General features: G+C 44.5%; 1 protein-coding gene across 3 annotated transcripts in view; it reads left to right on the plus strand.

Moving 5' to 3' along the window:
* LOC147639737 (RING/U-box superfamily protein) overlaps nucleotides 1-18,634 on the plus strand; it is a 39,568-nt gene that overhangs the window by 7,787 nt on the left and 13,147 nt on the right. For 2 of the 3 annotated variants that reach the window (XM_086773437.1, XM_086773443.1), the window contains exons 3-9: nucleotides 12,056-12,153; nucleotides 12,232-12,308; nucleotides 12,690-12,734; nucleotides 13,006-13,097; nucleotides 13,177-13,294; nucleotides 17,152-17,238; nucleotides 17,355-17,466. In XM_086773437.1, coding sequence (XP_086629563.1) covers nucleotides 12,056-12,153; nucleotides 12,232-12,308; nucleotides 12,690-12,734; nucleotides 13,006-13,097; nucleotides 13,177-13,294; nucleotides 17,152-17,238; nucleotides 17,355-17,466 — 629 coding nt within the window. The remainder of the gene's footprint in view (nucleotides 1-12,055; nucleotides 12,154-12,231; nucleotides 12,309-12,689; nucleotides 12,735-13,005; nucleotides 13,098-13,176; nucleotides 13,295-17,151; nucleotides 17,239-17,354; nucleotides 17,467-18,634) is intronic. The other variant, XM_086773441.1, reaches the window with a different exon arrangement.

Consider the following 18,634-nt stretch of genomic DNA (forward strand, 5'->3'; position numbering starts at 1 on the left):
ATCGAAGTCGGGTCCATGGCGTTGAGCATAGCCCTTGGCAACCAACCTCGCTTTGTGCTTGTCCAACTTGCCATTAGCTTTGTACTTCATTTTGAAGATCCACCGCACACCAATCACCTTACATTGCTGTGGCCTAGGCACCAAAATCCAAGTGCCATTCCGTTTTATAGCATCCAGCTCTGCCTACATAGCACGATGCCAGGGCTCATGTGAAAGAGCCTCGTCCCCAAAAGTGGGATTAGAAGGACCATGAACAATAGAGAGAACCAAGCGGAGGAGTAAAAGGAAGATCGCTTGAGAGAACCAGGCAATCTTCCTTTTGTAACTCTAGAAGATCGTGTGAGAGAACCAGGCGGAGGAACAGAAGGAAGCTCCCTCACCCCAAAATCACGAACTGTCTGAAAATACCATCTAGGCACCGGTTTGCTCGAGCTCGTTGGAGGAGCAGAGTCATCATCATCATCATCTGAATGAGAATCCACAGCTGGAGGTGTAACAGAAGCAGAGGGAGGAGAAAGAGGAAGCGGAGGAAGAAGATGCTCACCACTCCCCTCAGAAGATGCAGGAGTCTCGTCGAACATCACATCACAGCTCTCAACAACTTTGCTGGCCTATTGATCATAAAGACGATATACCTTGGACACAGAACTATATATGGGAAAAGTCATATGTTGAGACTCTTGGAGCGATTCTCCTTAGGCACATGTACATATGCCGAACAACCAAATACCGGCAAATGAACAATAGAGGGCTTCTCACCATGGAAAGCCTCATATAGAGTTTTACTTGGAAGAGCAGTAGTAGGAGACCTGTTCTGAATATAGACAGCAGCAGAAGTCGCCTCAGCCCATAAACATCGATGTAAAGAAGAGTGCTCAAGTATAGCACGGGCCATCTCCATGATAGTCCAATTCTTCCTCTCTGCAACTCCATTTTGTGATGGAGTATATGCTGTAGTAAGCTGTCTCTGAATGCCTTGATCTTTGCAATATTGCTGAAACTCCTGGGATGTAAACTCACCCCCTTTGTTAGTCCTAAGAACCTTGACCGAAGAACATGTCTCTTTTTCCACCTCAATCACGAAAGTGCTAAAAAGCCTCATCCTTGGTCTTCAAAAAGAAAACCCAAGTAAATCTAGAAAAGTCATCCACCATCACAAGCATGTACAACACCTTACTCAAAGACGCGGTACTCATCGAACCACTTAAGTCTGCATGAACTGAAGGAGATAGCATAGGTGGAAGCATAAACAGTAAACATATGAGAGTGCAAAGGAGAATGAGAGAGTTGGACAAGATCACCTTTTATAACAATAGTAAAGCTTTACAATGGCAATGGCTAGCAACTGAATGTTGAACTATGTGCAAAGGAAGTGGATGAATGAGTGAATAATGGGGAACTCCTTATATAGTGCAAGAGGGAACTGGCCGACTGGCCCTGGACAAATAAATAGGAGAAAATCCAATAAAATAGGTACTGTCCTAAAACACTGAGATGCACAAATTTGAACACCCCCCTTTGCAGCTCATAGTGTACAAGAGTCGAAAGAAGATGCAACCATGGATCCTCTAGCATCGCGAATACTGGAGTCACCTCGGAGAGAGCACCCACCAACCTGTTTCCTCGAAACAAGATGCCACCCCCACGAACACAGCAAGGAACTTTGCTTGGCCACAAGTTCCTACACAAGTGTGCAATGAACTCCAAAAATAGATGATGAGTTGCTGGACATACAGCGTGGACGGAACACATCACGTCCCAAAAGCCTCGAACAATGAACTTGGAACAGATCCAGTTCATAATCTCTGTTGTACCAAAGATAAGCATGTCTTGCCAGATGTCTAATGCTTGGAACTCTGAATCACAGTCTCCATGCACCGGTAAGTGGAGCTGTAATTAGCCCCCTCTCCCGCCCACAAGCCTCTTCTGTCTGGAAGCACATGGGGGGAAACTACATGTGTACTAGAGAAGCACACCATCTGGGGTCTCTCGAGTCGGAAGCGCCCTGGGAGCCCTAGAAGTGGTACTAGAATCTGTATCACTGTCTTGTGTCGTGTCTTTGCCTTTTCTCTGGTCGTGTGTTTGCCTTTTCTCTGAGATGAAGCCTTGCCCTTAGCCTTGTCCTTCTTCTTGGACAAACAATCCTTGGACAGATGTGCTCTTTTCCCGCTAGAGAAGCAATGACTCCGACCTTTCTTTTGAACTGAGGAAAGTGCTTGGTCAGAGACACCTTCAACTTACCTTGTGAGATGAGAACGGACGACTCCTCCAAAATTAGGGAGCTAAGATCATCACAATCCAACTGAGTGGATGTGATCTGGCACCGCAAAGATCGAGAAATCACATCATAGTCCGGAGGAAGCTTGGTGAGGATAAGGGCAACCAACTGAAAAGAGGACAAAGCAGCACCCATAGCCAGTAAATAACTGGTCATGGATAACCTTGGCCTTCATGAAAAAAGACTGCATGGAATTGCCTTCAAGAAATAACAAGCCGTAGAGCTGCTCGTGCAAGGTAACTGCCCTCATCGATGAATCTCATGCAAAGAGATCCTCCAATTTTGACCATACTTGATGAGCACTGGTGAGAGTTTGCACTGCCGGTGAGACCTCCTCGGTGATGGTCCACACAAGCACAGAATGCGCCTTCGAGTCCCGATTCTCCCAGTCTTGTAATTCCACAGCAAATTGTCATGTGCATCAGCAATGCCATGGACATTTCTAGGGCTAAATCCAGAAAGGGCAAGCAGATAAAGACTATGAACCAGATAGAGTCAGACTGTGGAGCACAAGATACAGTAGTGGACAGGTTGGACTTGGAGAAGCACCAGGGAGCAGTCGGCTGAGTACAGGAGCTGTCGGCTGAACCAGGAAGCAAGGTGGCAGCAGGCGCATCAAGGAATATGCAAGATAACCAAGTCGGCTGAGTGAAAAGCCATTTAATGAATTCAGAACTGGCCGACCAGCAGTCGGCCAGCTCCTACCTTGTCCAAGAATTCTATAAAAGGCACCAAGTGCTCATAGCATTAATCATTCCACCCACTAGGGGTGAGAGTCATTAGGATCCTAGTCTAGGGCAAGTTTTGGGTGTGTTATCACCTTTTCAAGAGGGCAGCCAAGGGCTGCCAAGACATCTACCTTTTTGTACCATAGTATATACTGAAATTCCAGCACTTCTCACTCTCTCTCTCTACTCTCTCTCTACTTGCGTTTTTGCATCAGATGGTGCATTTTGCATCAGAAGGTTTTCAAGAGTGTTTAGGGCTGAAAGAAGACTACCCAGAGCTTCCGCGCGTTACATTGGTATCAGAGCATCAGGCCCAGCCAAGCTAAACACTGATTCAGTCCCAGATGATGGTGTACAGGTCCAAGGTACAGGAAAGTACACGGATTCGAAGCCCAAGGCGGGAACTCAGATCGGGAAGAACTCCCAGGAGGTTTGTTGGTGGTGTTCCACAGTGCCAGATGGGGATGGCAGTTCCGTGAGCCAGATGGGTTCTAAGGGAACGGTCCCAAGGGAGGTTGATCCTCCAAGGGTGATGTGAGAGTGCCAGACTCAGTTCCAGGAACGAAGACCAAGACGGTGTTCAGAGCCAGGGCAGGAATGGATTGTGGACTAGAGGAAGACCAGATGCATAGATCTTCATCAGAGACAGAGTGGTTTGGAGAACAGACCGGATTTTCAGAGAAAAAAGGTTTGCCAGGGACGGATGATGACAGAGGGACTTCAGGAAAGGATTGGGATGATGACAGTCATCCAAGAGCAGATTGGATTCCCGTCATCAAGTTTAGCAGAGGGGGATGTCATGTGCATGAGCAATGCCATGGACATTTCTAGGGCTAAATCCAGAAAGGGCAAGCAGATAAAGACTATGAACCAGATAGAGTCAGACTGTGGAGCACAAGATACAATAGTGGACAGGTTGGACTTGGAGAAGCACCAGGGAGCAGTCGGCTGAGTACAGGAGCTGTCGGCTGAACCAGGAAGCAAGGTGGCAGCAGGCGCATCAAGGAATATGCAAGATAACCAAGTCGGCTGAGTGAAAAGCCATTTAATGAATTCAGAACTGGCCGACCAGCAGTCGGCCAGCTCCTACCTTGTCCAAGAATTCTATAAAAGGCACCAAGTGCTCATAGCATTAATCATTCCACCCACTAGGGGTGAGAGTCATTAGGATCCTAGTCTAGGGCAAGTTTTGGGTGTGTTATCACCTTTTCAAGAGGGCAGCCAAGGGCTGCCAAGACATGTACCTTTTTGTACCATAGTATATACTGAAATTCCAGCACTTCTCACTCTCTCTCTCTCTACTCTCTCTCTACTTGCGTTTTTGCATCAGATGGTGCGTTTTGCATCAGAAGGTTTTCAAGAGTGTTTAGGGCTGAAAGAAGACTACCCAGAGCTTCCGCGCGTTACACAAATTCATCCTCTTGATCCTGAGTCCACCGCCTAGAGTTTTGAGGACGCTTGGGCTTCCTTTCAATGCCTTGAACAATGTCCCACAAACCCTTGTGGATAAACCAGACCCGCATTTGAAGCTTCTAATGAGCGTAGTGGGTCCTTTCAACTTGTCATCTTTGTTCGTAAGGGGGGAGCCATATCCGTAGCAGCAAAGAACAAATCTTAGCTCTCAAACACTTCTCTCCAGTCTCAAGTGCTTTCCAACAAAGTGAGGCACCAGGAACAATCAGCCCCCTCTCAAACGGTAGAGAGAAAGAGGCGGGACAACAACAAAACAATCCAAGATTCACCGGGAACCGCCTACCTGAAGGGCAGGGACTCGTGGAGGAAGAAGACAGTGAAGAGCCACTTATCTGCTGGCAGCACCACGAGCAAGAAACACACCACCAACATATGCTGTAGTAGAAAATGCAGCCAAAACACTTCAAAATCTGCCTTTGAAAAGCAAAACACAGCCTGTAGGGCTGGGCGACAGCAACCAGAAGAGGGCTGGACCAGAAACGCAGCAAGGTACTGAAAACGCAGCAACTGCATGGACTGATCTGCAGCCGGAGAAGTGATGGAAGCAAAATGCACAGCAAGGTGGGCAGATTTGCAGAGTTTGGAGTAGCTTGGACCTAAGCGTATGATACCATGAAGGAGAGAGCACAAGTGGAAGCATAAACAATAAACATATGAGAGAGTGCAAAGGAGAATGAGAGAGTTGGACAAGATCACCTTTTATAACAGCAGTAAATCTTTACAATGACAATGGCCAGCAACTGAATGTTGAACTATGTGCAAGGGAAGTGGATGAATGAGTGAATAATGGGGAACTCCTTATATAGTGCAAGAGGGAACTGGCCGACTGGCCCTGGACAAATAAATAAGAGAAAATCCAGTAAAATACCCAATAATAGGTACAACCCCAAAACACTGAGATGCACAAATTCTAACATGAACAACAGCAAGTGATGTCGAAGATACCTTTATTGATTTCACGCATGTATTGGAAATCTGGTGCAAAGCATCCTCTTACTTGTACGATAAAAAAATACTACTTGGAATAAAGTTGTTCCTAAGGGGGATTGGGGGGGGGTGGGGGGCATTCCGGCCCCAATGATGTGTTGAGAGATTTCTTGAGAATCCTTTACTGAACTATTCTTTGAATCATTCTCTCCTCTTGGAGAGACTTCTGAGAAACACCTGTCTCCTTTCCTCGTAAACTTTTGCCTTCACTTGAAGAGTCTTGCAGCCTTTTTTTCTTGGAAGTTCTTCACAGATCCCTTCCTTCCTCTAAAGAAGCCTTGTGTGAGAAGCCACGACATCATATAGTCTTCAAAGGGAGAGCTTTGTGTAGCATCAGGTTCATGATTATATTGGCTTATCTTGGATTGCGTGGATCACGGTCACCTTAGGATTCCCTTCTTTTTTTCTTGCTTTGCACCAATTCACATGTAACTTATGATGCTCTGATACCACTGTAACGGCACGGACATCCAAATAAACACTCCAATCCTAGTTTGAACTTTGAATACACTTGCAAAACGATGAGACTTTTTGCTGCAGGTATCTGTTGGCCACAGCCTGTGACATTTTGGCCTCTCTATAATTTTTTAGCAAAAATCCTCTCATGCATTCACATGCATCCAAGATTCATGCATATGCATGTGTAAGTTGAAGCCTTGATGGTCGATAAACCCTCGACCAACCCATCGTTCGAAGCTCACTGAAGAAGTTGATAGCTCAAATGGCCAAATCGAGCATGCCAAAGAGCTGAAGAAGAATGATAGGATGCCGGCCGGGCTGAGCTGAGCACCGCCGCTCAACCAGATGGGTGGACCCCCGGGGGGCGGCGGGGGAGGCAAATACCCTGGTTGAGCCACCCATTCGACCAAGCGATGCTTAGCGCCCTTATGCCTTATCGGCCTGGACCCGTTTTTTGCCTCGTTTGCGGCTTTTTTTTTTCCTCAGGTACTTTGACTAGATTTTTTCGCTTGTCTTGTTTGCTCTGAGTTTTTTCGGCTCATTTAGTTCGTCTGTCGTTGCTGTTGCCCGCTTGCTCTGACTTGGTGGTTTCGCATCGCCGACATGCTGTTCTCCCGCAATGGGTCTTGCCATCCTAGGCTAATTGTTCTGCTATTCTCCTGTCGACGCCATCTGACCGTTTGACCTCTACTTGCGCGTCCGCTCGTGCCTTCCCGTCGGTTCACACCTGTTGCACCTAATGGCCAAATCCACACCATCTACTCTGTTCTCACTGATTTGAGTGCCTATTCCTTTCTTGTGCTTCTCACTTTTGCTATGGTCAGCAAATTCTCTTTGTTGTAGCTCTCTGACCTGCATTTGAAGAACTATCACTGGTTCACTCATCATGGATTTGCCTAGTCATCACTTTCCCAAAGTTCTTTGGAGAAAATTTCCCAACATGGCAAATCAAAGTGAGACTCATCCTCATGAGAGATGGCTTGTGGAACATAGTCAAGGGAACATACGAGAAGCGCGAGGGAGCTGCCACTTCTCTGGATGTCAAAGCATGGGTGGACTGCAATGATGAAGCACTTGTCCATATTGGCGTGGGTCTTGCAGATAATTTGATACATCACATCAACTTTGACAAAACTGCATGGGAGGTATGGAACAAGTTGGAAAATCTCTTTGGCAATAAAATTAATAACTCCAAAGTGTTCTTAAAACAAAAATACTATACATTAAAAATGAAGGACCAGTACTCACTTCGAGAACACTTGAGCACTACTGGTTCTTTATTACAACAACTTTCGCTGCCAACATCGATGAAGCCGACAAGAAGGTTGTCCTCTTCTCTAGCCTTGAGGACATAGACAAGTTCAAAGAAGTGCTCTCTACACGGCGCACGCAGAGTGTCTAGAGAGACGACTTATGATAGCAGTCCTTCTTGATGAAGACGAGGTTACAAGACCAAAACACAGTGGTCCTTTACATGGAGAAAAGCTTTCTCTCAAAGCAAAGAAGGAAATTCAGAGGCAAGTCAATGAAGTGTAAGACCATGCAAACTTGGTGGTAGAAGATGCAGATTCAGAGGAGAAAGAACAAGTTAGCTAGAGACTTCTACAATAGCACATGATAAGCCCTTTTTGCTGAACTCTCCAATCTATCTCTTACAAAGAGGGATACAAACTGGGCTTTCTAGCCCATTCTTATCTCTTTATGTGTTTGAGTTGGGTTCTCTGACCGAGGTGTCCCCCAAAATCTAAAAAATAATCTTGTGTGTGTGTGTTATATTTTCCCGCCTAAATGGTTGTATCGCCTTGTGCTATAAAAAGCTTCGTAATTTCCTCGATTACCCTGTTTTGAGTCAAGGGGGGTAGCCTAGAAGGGTTGAGGAATCTTATGTGTGGTCAAGCGCTTGACTATGATGTGTTGTATCATGTTAGTTATGGCCACTGTGATCTTTTGCATCACGTGGTGCCAGTGAGCCCAAATCACCAAAAGTATGAAGGCCACTTCATAAGATATCACCTTTGCTTCGAAGGGGGGTTTGTTTGGTATTTCGGATTCTCTCGTGTCTTGCATGTCCACCTTGTATACCTGTTAGTATATGTGTATCCATCTACATGTGGTTGTATAGGTGTGAACACCCTGTGTTTGTGTAAGTGTGCCTATGTGTGTGTGAACACCCTCTTATCTGGATAAGATAAGTGTATTCCATGTGTCATGTAACTCGCGGCGGGTGCCCGGGGGACTAGGGCCTTTGACACACTTTTTGATACCATCAATGCATATTAAAACATTTAAACATGGCCACAACCTTAACACACATCCATCATCACTTTGCATAAAACATAAAAGCTGGACAAAACATTCACAAATGCTGAAAATGGAGCTTGCACGTGTGACACCGCATAGAGGCCGGAATGGGCCGACCCCCCCCTTGGAGTATTTTATTACCCAAGGAGAATAATATCATGTACAAGCTTTGAGGGCCTTACTCTCCCCACGGGAGATGCCAGATTATCCATATACAAATGCCATAACACAGCCCAACACGAGGCTACCAAGCCGGAACAATATAATCCGTATACCTCCGTGTGGGTACTGATTCTTCCCCAAAAACCGCGGGTCTTCATGCAATAGAGTTGGCACAATAGGTTCAGCTCTCCATGCAGCTGGTACAGTAGGTACAGTGGTTGTGATACAGCCGGTACAAGGATTGGTACAGTAAGTACAAGGGTTAGTACAGCCAGTACAGTGGTTGGTACAGTAGGTACAGTGGTTGGTACAACCGGTACAAGGGTTGGTACAGTCAGAACAGTGGTTGGTATAGCAAGTACAAGGGTTGGTACAGCCAGTATAGTGGCTGGTACAGCAGGTACAGTGGTTGGTACAATTGGTACAATGGCTGGTACAAAAAGTACAATGGCTAGAAATCATAATAAATGAATAAATACCCTTGTCTTGAGTATTTGTTTTTCGCGATGGAAGCCTCCAAAACAGTCCCCAACAGACGGTATTCTTCATGGGCAACCTTCAAGAGAGAGAGAAGGAGAGTAGCCATCATTAGGGCAGCCTATAACGGTGGTAGAGGCTAGTGTGCAGCAAGAGAACCTCTATTAATGAAGAGAGAGGGCTCCAATTTATAGATTTAGGCCTCCCATGAGCTAAAATGGCAAGAGAAGGCTACAATGACAACTGGAGAGCCACACAATAGCTGGAGTGACAAGTGTGAGGCCACTTGTCTCACTTTGATCCACTTTCTAACAAGTGTGACGCCACTTGTCTCACTTTGATCCACTTTCTTGCCACATGTCCCAATCTAAGAGATGGGTTCTCCCATAATCTTTACCTCTAAAAATATCCCAACTAGTAGACATTTTGTCATAGGCACTTTGCCAACTCTTGGTATCTGCTCAATTCCAGATGTAATGACACGAACAAAATTTCCATCAGAGTCGGGCCAAAAACAGTAACTCTCCTAAATTTTAGGAGTGTGGTCCTTTGTATTCTAGGATAATCCCCCATTCCCAAAGCTTGTACTTTCCAAATATTTAGACATCTTGGAGTCCATCAGACCCCTTTCATACTGGGAAATGTCAAGGCTGGTGACATGTCATGTCCCCACATGTGTGTGATTTGTGTGAGTCAAAAGATAAGGTTTGCAACCTATAAAACCATGCACTTGGTGTACTTCAAATGATATCAAGCAATACAATACTCATTGAGTCGTGCAAACACTTGAGCATTGGAGCATTGCCTTTTTCATTTTTCTCTCTCTTTGCAAACTCCAATATGGAGCTCTACCCTCCTTAGTATAGTAGTTGCAAGCCTTCCGATAGCGCTAGCTAGTCCTCTCCACGGCCAAAGCAAGCCTCTCGTGGGGGTTAGGATGATCACAAAGCCTTCAAATCTCTCTAACCTCCAAGGAGGTCTCTCCATCCAGATAGATAGATAGAGAGAGTCTAGGATGGGGGCATGGGGTACACCCTTTTGGCCCCTAAGTTCCCTGGTGCACAAGGCAACTGGGTAATGATCTGATTTGGTAGTACCTTGCAAGATGGCCATAGAGCCTCCTCTATCCAGGCCCTAGTCATCCACATAAAATTTGTCCAACCATGCAAAGATGCATCCATCCCCGCTTCTATGGTTATGACCCTCTGGCCGTAGAGCACCTGATGGATCTTCACAGAGATGCGAGCCCGTAGATTTAGCCCAACTTTTGAGGACAAATTTGCAGCCATCTTACTCCGAGCTTGGGATCACCTTAGGCCGGCCGTAGCCTCAGAACATCGTCTTCGGTTGTCCCTAATTTGGAATCCCCCGATCCGTTTACCTAGTGGCCATATGTTGGGCACTCGACCTCATGTATCATGAGGAGCGTTGAGCATGGGACCTGCCAGGTCCCTTGGAGATTGGCTTGCATACAGATAGCTTCCCCCGGAGGCTCAAGAGAGAGGCTTGGCTAGGATCTTGGGTAGAGACAGACTCAGCCTCGACATCGACTCTGCTATTTCCCAAGAGTGGCTGACCCCTGACCCCCTCGCAGTGACCAGGCGTGTTTACTAGGCATGATATTCTCTTGGCAGTCCATGGCACGGATGAGGGCTGTGGTTTGCTCACTTTTTCTATTGGTCCCCAGGGCAAATTAGAGAGATTAGAGCCTTTGGATGATTTCAGTGGCTGCACCTTACAGAGGCTGAGGGTGATCGGATTTCAGGCACATGAGTGGCACCTCGTCGGGGTAGCCAAAGTGGCCAGGGAGATACTCTAGCAGACTAGCAATTATGGATTTGGGAGAGCTGGCCTGCCCCTCATGTGCCTCCGGAGAGTGGGACCCGGGGGAGTGGACTTGGCATGATCTTGCTGAGACTCTGGATACCCCGTTCTTCCCATACACCATGCGGCTAGGCCGCATGATTCAAATGCCCGAGGTTGAGGGTACCCAGCAGCAACAATACATTGACAGTCACAGGGTCTCTCACAACGATTTCTCTCAAATTTTTGGAAGAGGCTCTGGGACAGTTTTCGGCCTCGAAAGATCACCCTCTTTCTTTGGCCGCTGGCACACAAGAGCTTGGCGGTTGGCATGTGGTTGGCCATTGGCGGTCGACTAGCCGCTTTTCTGAGGTGCGGCCATCCTCAGGGGTCTCAGCGACATTATCTTTGGGATTGCCCGAAGGCTCAGCGGATTCTCCGCATTTTCACGCTTTTCACCTCGATATGTATCATTTCATGGGGCATTGTCGCTTGGCCACAGAGGCTGAGGTTGTCATGGCTTATGAGGAGGAAGGTGGGGGGCTAGCCCTTCAGGTCTCTCACCTTCGCATTTCAACGGTACTAGTCCCAGCCCCATCTATTGATCACTGGACTCCAGGCTCGTTCCAAAGATAGAGATTTGTAGTAGCATTGTAGCCTGTCACATATGGAGAGCTCGATGTAGCAAAGCCATCGAGGGTACCCACACTCCTCCATTAGGAGCATTTGGCTCAACATCATTCATACCCTCCATGGTCGGTGGGGGAAGTTGTAAGGTGGCTCTGACTGCATGCGGAAGCGGCGGGAAGCTTTCTTGAGGCTCTGGCGGCTAGGCCTTTTTCTCACAGATAGAGGTGGTGATCCCACTTGGCATTACAAACCACCTATGTGGTTATCTCCCCCACCCTTCCCTTGTATGAGATAGCTTTCTCCTCATAGAGCGGCCAGCCGGAGAAGTGCATCTTTCTCCACGTCTTGATTCTTTGATCCCCGCCCCGTTCAAAGGTTGAGAGGGATTCCTTATTCCAATCACCAAATTAAAAAAAAGCTGAGAATTGTTATTTTTTTGTCCCATCAGGATTGGGTGATTTGTGGACCTGTTGCCTTGTTTGAATATGGTATCCATTTCTCTGCCTCTCTTCAAACCGAGCCCTAATTCTCTATCTCATGTCACTACCATGGTAGGCCTCTAATAGTAGTCCTGCAACCATAAGTTACATGTTCAGTCCAAGTCACGTCCATTGATGTTTGAGCTTTGTGATTTAAAGCGAAGTTTGGGCCCTTGATTCTTTTTTTTTTTTGGGGCAAAAAGGAGACTTCTATTAAGTATGAATAAACCTTACAAATTTGTGTATCGCTTTAACATCATATTTAACTTTCAATGCAGTCGAAACGGAACTCTTGTCAATGGTTCACCACTTGAGAATGATAAATGCGTAATTTTTCAGCATGGGGATGAGATTATACTTGGCCCTCTTACTTCAGGTACAAGTTTTCCACACAGTTTTCTTCTTTACTCGTTTTTATCTTTTTCTGATATTTGTGGCTCTTAAACTCATCCAGGTATACCGCAGTACATCTTCCATATACTTAACAAAGGTTCCCAGGACGAAAATATTGACAGGAAACGAAGTAATGAGGTAGTCAATTATTTTCCATCACCCAGCTATATACATGATCTCGCTTCTTGTAAAGTCTAGTGTTAATACCAATTTTTGAGTAAAGTTCTGCTTTTTAAAAGCACACCAGCAACTTCAAAATCTGATCCAATTGGTTGCCTTTTTCTGATTTTCCCTTCAAGAGTTTTTCTAGGATCTGAGCTGGTTCTCTCACATATCTATCCAATGAAAACCTCTTTGGGCTTCTGTCTCCCTTTTTCACCATTACAAGGACAATGATTAGAGCGGAAAAGTGGGCACTGCCACCCTTTCAGCACTTGCGGAATTGTGCTTCCTCTTCTGATTCCATTAGGAATATGTATAAGTTTTTCAATTAGTTAATTAGGATTTTTTTGGGTGCAGTGCTTGGACATAGATACACAGTTGGAAAGTACAAAACGCTTGAAGGTATGAACCTTTTGCTCTTTACATTGATGAAGATTGGCTGCACTTGGGGGTCACCTAGGAAAATGTAAGATAGCATGTGAGTTCAATAAGTAGGCTTTGTGTTTCATGAACTTACATAAACAATCAAAATAAGTTAGGTCTTAAGCAGCGTAATTTTATTTCCCTCAAATTTATAGAAGGGGTGTAAATATTTTTTTCTGAACAAAACAAAGGCCTTGACCGCACGTGATATAACAACCTTTACTAAACTACTTTCTATTGTATTGGGCAGCTATCAAAAGTCAAGGATGATTTTAAATGCTGTATATGCCTCAGTATATGGCATGATGTTGTTTCTGTGGCACCTTGCCTACATAACTTTTGGTGAGATTTTATGTTGTTTGTTGATTTATTTTAAACTTGAAGAATTATTAACATGTTTTCTGTGTCTGTTTCTTGGCAGCAATGGATGCTTTTCAGAATGGTATAAAAACAATAGAATGTCCAGGTGCACGTGTCCTCAGTGCCGAGAACCTGTTGTCTTTGTGAAGAGGAATCACACCCTATGCAATATAATTGAGGTAGTCTATGTTCTGGACTAGATATGGGACAAGAGTAGTGCACACTTTATGTTTTACAAATGTGATTCTCTTTTTATAGCTTCTACATGTAAGGTAGAAAACTACTAGATTTCTCTCTTAGTAACATGGAATGGTTTGTCCTTGAAGTTCTAAGACAACACCTTTTTTCTGAGACTCTTCTACAACTCTTTGAGGTTGTTCTGGAGCTTACACCAACACCTTGGTCTCATTCAAGATATCACCTTACACCCTTACACTGTAAGCTGTGGTAACCTAAGTTAGTACGAAGAAATAGGATGTAAATTTTTTTGTGCCATATTCTCGTATTTGAAAGCTTTGAGCAGAAAAAAGATTGAGGTTTCCTTAACCTTTACTCTGTTGACACTACCAATGACAACAAGGGTGATTTTTGGAGAACAGGCTGCTAGAGACAAATGCTTGGAGACTTCAGCATTATTGAGTCTACAGTGTTCTCCTTTACGAAACGGTCTGGGAAATGTGTTTAATGAAACTCTTGGCAACTATGCTCTCCTTCCCAGTGTTCAAAGATGAGGGGATGTGATATGTGATTCAATTAGTCTCCTAGAGGGTAGAGACCATGTAACTTGGTTGAACACAATGCTAATCAATACACTTAAATACACTAAGATTTGATGGACACTTGCTCAAATACAAGAAGTAATTTGCTGAATTGACAAGAGACACACAATGAGCCGGAACGGCCGACCCCTCCCTCAAATAAAGTATATTGATCTTGGGAGAATCAAGTACATAGTGTCATGGGCATTTCTAATCAGATTTCCATACCAATGCATATGAATACAGTATTGCAAACAAGTGGTTGTTGATGTAGACTTGCAATCCACACTACCATCTCAAATGTCCATGCTCCCTACCATCTGCTCTCTATTGTTCCACCAACACATGGTAGCAACAATCTGCAAGAGAGCACGTAAGACAAGAGAACACTACACAGGGTTTGTGATCTTGTAATCCGGTTTCTCCCTCCTGCTACTTTCTTCCATATTTAAGCATAAAAGCTTACCAATTGCAAGTAGAGTCGATGACAGCGGAAGTCTTCGCGATGGAAGTCCTTGGAGTGATGAGATCTTCATTTTGTCGTATTTCTTCGTGACAAAGGTCTTCAAGAGGATGAAGGGAACCTTGGGAAAGCTTCCCCTATGGTTCAACTTGAGAAAGGAGGGCTGAAATTAGGATTTTCAGCAAAAAGACTAGAAATTACAGCAATAAAGAGAGTTGTTTTGCTGAATTTCGGGAGTGTGCAGGAGAGTGATTAGCATCCGGAAACACTCTTGGAAGCTTGAGAAACACTTTAGCAAGCTTGGAAATGGAGTTGGGAAGGAGAAAAGTGCAAAAAATGTAGCCCAAAAGTTCTCATGAAGGATCTTTAGAGAGAGGAGGAGGAGTGAGGTGGTGAGTTGTCTAGGGTAGGTGGTAGGTAGGTGCTTTGTGGAGCAAGCTAGAGTGGACACATGGCTGGTTACTCCCTTTGTACAAAGGGGATAAGGTCTGGGCGGTGGACATTGGGTTTTGTGCACCCCGGGATATCAGTGTGTGTGAACATTGGGTTGGTTATAATTTATAAGTGAGTTTTGGTCTCCCAAAACTTAATGAAGTGTGTACACACTCACTTATAAATTAGTGCTAACTCCTAAGGCTAGGTTTATGACCAATACTTACCACCTGTCATATGCCACATAACCATGTCAGCATACAATTTCACACGCACGGTTCATGGGCAGGCGTCCCCTTACCCGGAACTACACATTGGTCAAGCAAGCAGGAAAACAACATGTGATTTCAATTGCAAGCAAGCACATAAAGATGCTATGCAATGCAGCATTGGTATGGACAATCCTCGTTCACGAGACTATACCAAAATAGACGTGCTCCAGGCAAGTACACGAAGTACCAGACCCAATGGAACACCAATCCACGAGGCATTTCGAGGCATGTACACAGAGGCACAAGTTCCAACGGAAAGCCAAGTCCACAGTATCACATGAGTGGCATCAATCCCCGGCACATACAACCAGTCCAATTTACACACATGATGAGAAAGCATGGGTAGACCAATTGGGTGGCCAAATGGTGACAGACCATTTGGCTGCATATGCTCCAGACAAGGACACCTCGACTTTTTCCTTCCATTTTACTGCTTGGGATGAGGCTATGACAATGTCCTCCGGGTGCTTCGAATGATCCTACACGTGCATGTTTTAAAAATTGGGGAAAACCTCTTGGAGAAACTTTTTTCACCCAAAGTTGGCCTTTTCTTTGCATGTTAGATTCTTTTTCCTCCTTGGTTCCTCTTGTATTGTGCCCAAACTTACCCAAAATTTGTGCCACTGACTATCCTTTTTTTGTGCCATCTCCTTCTTCGAATTCCAATTTCTCTTTGCATTCTTCTCCTTCCTCTTTCTAGTTATCTTCTTCCTCTTCCTCTTCCTCTTCCTTGCGTCTCTTCTTTATCTTCCCTTTTTCTTTTCGCACTCTTACTTTTGTTCTCTCCTCACACTTCTTTTTCTTCCTTCTCCTCTCTTTCCCCTCTCTCATCTTTCTTTCAATTTTCAGAATCAAAACTTGGTACACCCAATATATTTCTGTAGTTTCATTTGAATTTCAAAGACTCGATGTTTCGTTTGAAGTTTCGCAGTATTTTACATGCTTATTACGTCAAATAAATCCGATTACATAGTTCCTTGCCATCTTTACATCATCCTGAAAAATACTTCAAACCACATGCCTTGCTGGCAACAAGAGGGCCACCAACAAATACCATCAACACTATATATAAAAGACGTATGCATTCCATTGGAATGCACATATTCATTTTGAATGCACATTACAAGATGTATGGATTCCATTGGAATGCACATACTCATTTTGAATTGGTATGCACGGACCTATTTGAATGGTACGTCTGAATGCATCTTCAAGAATGATACATCATATGTATTCAAGGGAATGGTACTGCTTGTTGTATGTATTTCCTATCATTAAACTATGTTTTCTAAGGATTGTTAAAATCTTTACTTATATTTATTAAATTAATGAAAATTATCAAAACTAAACTTCAAAAACGTTCAAACAAACATTTCAGCCCACTGGATTCACTTGATGGAGTGTCTGGAGAGGCTCATTGCCATCCAACCCATGGCAAATGTTCTCATAGTAGATGGTGACGTGAACACCTCACAGATGATCTGGACTCTGGGAGGGGGCTATGTCCAACAGCAGGAGGATACCTGCTAACATGTGGCCTTTCGACCCTTATATAGGTGGCTAGAAAGAGCGGTTCAGGGCCTCTACAGAGGTATAGAGGGAGTGCCTTACAGGGAAGAGAAGTCTTTGAACATTCCTGGAAGGTATGTAGAGAAGAACTACAAGCCCCGGAATCTCACAAACGAGGAAAAGAAATTGTACAGAGAAATTAGATGGAACGACAGAGAAGTCTGTGGGTCCTATCTTGTGCGGTTTTGTTGTCATGATATTTTTGTCAACACAAAAAGAAACCTCAGAATGATTCTAGGGCCATACAGGAAGAGAACAACGTTTTTTCACTTCTTGAGAGTGGGATCCTTCTTGTCTGGAGGCCTAGATGGTGCTACATAACCCCACATGTAATGTCCCTCCCAGAGGGAGCCCCCTTTTTCACAGTCTTGTGCCTCCGTAGAGGGTTGTTATTAGCTTCATCTGATGTAATCATTTTACTTGTTACATATTCTTCACAGGGAAAAAGTTTCTTAACTGGTTGCAATTGTTCTAGATATCTTGTTGTAAGGCTAGGAGTAGAATTACACAGTAAATTCTTAGATGTTTGTGTTTTCGTTCAGGATTACTTGCAGGAATTTCCCTCGCTAAAAAGGTCTTCAGAAGAGATTGCACACCTTGACCAAATTGCAATTGTACGAAATAATTTTGTATGTATCAAGGGTTTTCTGCCTATACTAAATGATATTGAACTCATTACGGGCATAGTTGAGTTGTTTCTTAATATGCTAATTTGTCTCATTGTACACAAAATACACATGGCTAGGTGAAAATAGGAAGTGGCGGTGGCTATGATTTATCAACAAGTGATGATGATGAAGATGAGGAGTGGGATCTTGAGCATTGCACTCAATGTCCAAGGCCAAATGTCTTGGCAGGTAGGAAGAAACTCTCTTTCATGATGTGTGTGTGTGTGTGTGTGTGCGCGCGCGTGAGAGAGAGAGAGAGAGAGAGAGAGAGAGAGAGAGAGAGAGAATAACATTTGCAAAAGACCGCAAGGGTCTATGAGGCTAAGGTTCAGTTTTAATAAATCTAAGGTTTGGCTATTTATGACTCTAGTGTTATTTTATAGTAGCAATAAGCACTATATAAGTGATGCTTCATTGTGGTTTGGACTTGGACCAAGAGACTTAATCCTGCCATGAACATGGCGGATCATAGGTAGTCTTGCCGAGGGCCCCTATGGGCAAGCACTGGTGGTATGGGACACTAAGGTTGACTGGCATGGACCTGTGGAAGTGGAACCTTAACCCTTGGTTGAGGGGTGGTTTGTAGACGGGAACCCATAGTTGGGTGGTGAGCATGCCTGCACCCTTCTGTTTGTACTAATCTTGTTTATGCGTGTGTATTAGGTGATCCTTTGTTGGGAGTAATCCCTTACTTCCTTGGGACATTGCCTAGTGGGCTGAGCTTGAATGCTCTGATACCAATGTTGCATGCGCGGAAGCCTTGCGGTACTGATCCACAGCCCTAAGCCTCATTAAGAACATTGATGCTAACTAATATGATTAAGACAGTTCATGCCAAAGATTAGCCATGGCACGGGCATGCACGTGACAAGAAACCAGCCCACATATGAGTCCATACACAGTCAACAATAAAGCAAATACACCTTCATGGTCCAAAAATGTCATGTGCATACATGGACATGGCTGGTTTTCTAGGCTAATCCTCGATTAGGCAGCACATAAACAGAAGGTTTAGTGCATGTAGCAGCCTTAGGGCAGGCCATAACCTTGTCGGCCAGCAAATATGTTCACACATGTGACAAGCACATCATTTAATGCAAGTGCACTAGTCGTGAGCAGGCCGATAGCCTGAAGGGCAGACCAATCAGTATCTTGTGGCCTATAAAAGGCTAGTCCAGAGAACTTTGTAATCATCTACCCTCTTTTGGGATAGGTCAAGAGTTAGGGCTATTAGGGTCTTTATGTTTCTTCTTTTGGAAGGCCAAAGGCCACAGTCTTGTACAATCTTTATGTACAACATAATATACTAAAAATACAGCTCTCTTTCTCTCTCTCTCTCTCTCTCTCTCTCTCATGG

Source organism: Cibotium barometz, chromosome 3 (assembly GCF_041138505.1).
Source record: "Cibotium barometz isolate CiBa-2024 chromosome 3, ASM4113850v1, whole genome shotgun sequence".
Taxonomy (NCBI): domain Eukaryota; kingdom Viridiplantae; phylum Streptophyta; class Polypodiopsida; order Cyatheales; family Cibotiaceae; genus Cibotium; species Cibotium barometz.